The 1,730-nt window shown below is 45.9% G+C and overlaps 1 protein-coding gene across 3 annotated transcripts in view; it reads right to left on the bottom strand.

Annotated features, from left to right (window-relative positions):
* Positions 1-1,730, bottom strand: part of Wdr59 (WD repeat domain 59) — a gene marked incomplete in the record, with an annotated part of 99,588 nt that overhangs the window by 40,963 nt on the left and 56,895 nt on the right. For all 3 annotated transcript variants that reach the window (XM_017795573.2, XM_029558591.1, XM_029558592.1), the window contains 1 exon segment: positions 853-1,009. In XM_017795573.2, coding sequence (XP_017651062.1) covers positions 853-1,009 — 157 coding nt within the window.

The raw sequence follows: 1,730 nt of genomic DNA, 5'->3' as shown, positions 1-1,730 counted from the left end.
AGAAAGAAAGAAAGAAAGAAAGAAAGAAAGAAAGAAAGAAAGAAATATATACACCAGAGCAACTAGGTTGGGAAGGAGGTCAAACTTAAGAATACACACAGGATAATTAAATTTATAAAAGATTCAAAACTGGGCAAATCTAAACTATTTTTAGGAATTCATAAATTGGTAGAGAGAGGTAGGAATGTAGCTTGGTAGGAGGCCCTTAAGTAGCATGTACAGGTCCTGGTTTGATCTCCAGCAACACTAAATATACAGAAAGGCAGGGGGGAGGGAAGAAGGAATAAGAAAGGAAGGAAGGGAAAGAAGGAAGGGAAGGAGGGAAAGGAAGAGAAGGGAAAGGAAGGGGAGGGGAGGGGAGGGAGGGATGGAGAGAGGGAGGAAGGGAGGGAGGGAGGAAGAAAAACAAACAAAGGAAAGGAAAGAGAAATTGTTATTATTGAGGTTTGAATGTGGAACATCCTAGAGTCTTTGGTCCTAGAAATGATCCCTCCCAGCTCTTACTGTAGCAGATCTCTTCCAAGCAGGGGAAACTACAAAGGAAATCAAGAATACCTTTGGCAACTGGTGGCTAGTAGGAGGGGGAGAAACAATGTCTTACAGGGATGGGACTCTTGCTGAGCCCAGTGAATGGACCCATAAAAGACATTTGGGGACACAAATCAGACTCCATAGGCTTAAAAAGAGAAGAATGAAACTGGAGAGGAGAGCAGCCACATACCTCCCTTACGAATGTATCATCAAACACCCCCCGACCCCCGGGTCCCAGAGCCAGCCACTAAGCATGTGACTGGCACAGCTGTCGATCAGAACCCAGAAGGAAATCAAGCAGTCATTTTCTGCCCCACTCACCTTCCTTCTGTCTCCTCCACTGGAACTCCAGTACCACATCATCGTGTCCCACAAAGGTGTGGACCGGGGTGTTCAAGTCAAAGACATTCCACAGGAGCAGGCTGTTTTCCCTCCGCAGCTGGGGAACCATCACAGTCACCAATCCATTGCTGAAAGGCTATATAGTCAAGAAGGGAAAAGCAGTGATTACTCCAGAATCAGTCTAGATTCAACTACCAAGGTTGGACTCCAGGCATGTGGCTCACACCTGAAATCCTGGCACTGAGGAAACAGGGATAGGAGGATCGTTACAAGTTGGAGGCCAGTCTGGTCTACAGATCAAATTCCATCCAGATCAGGCCAGCCATGGCTGCATAGTAAGACCTTGCCTCAAAAGAAAAAAAATTTTTTTATTATGGAAGTCCCAATCTCATCTGGGGAAATTTTCCCAAATGCTATAAGCTACCCACCACATTTAGCTTTCTCTCTACTAATGGAATGCAGCAAGTGAAAAATAAGGCTGAGCCAAAGGCTTGGGTAACTCTGAACACACTTAGAATAAGCAAATGGCTTGAACTGCTATTTTATATCCTACCTACTCTCCAAGAGTTTCTGCTCAAGGCTCACTGGGAAGACCTGCCATGTGGCAAGGCCAACAACATACATCCACACAAAGCATCACTTTTCCACTGCCCCGGGACACCTCCTCAAAGGAAAGCTTAGTAACCTCAGAAATGCTGCTTCATTTGGCAAAACCCAATTGTGCTGGATAGCTTTAGTGTCAACTTGACACATCTGGGTTGAGGGAACCTCAGTTGGGAAATTGCCTCTATTGGACTGGCCTGTGGCCATGTCTGAGGGGCATCTTCTTGATGAGTGATGTGGGAGGGCCCAGCTCA

Source organism: Nannospalax galili, unplaced genomic scaffold (genome assembly GCF_000622305.1).
Source record: "Nannospalax galili isolate Female #2095 unplaced genomic scaffold, S.galili_v1.0 scaffold568, whole genome shotgun sequence".
Classification (NCBI taxonomy): domain Eukaryota; kingdom Metazoa; phylum Chordata; class Mammalia; order Rodentia; family Spalacidae; genus Nannospalax; species Nannospalax galili.
This window is presented reverse-complemented; position numbering and strand designations above follow the sequence as displayed.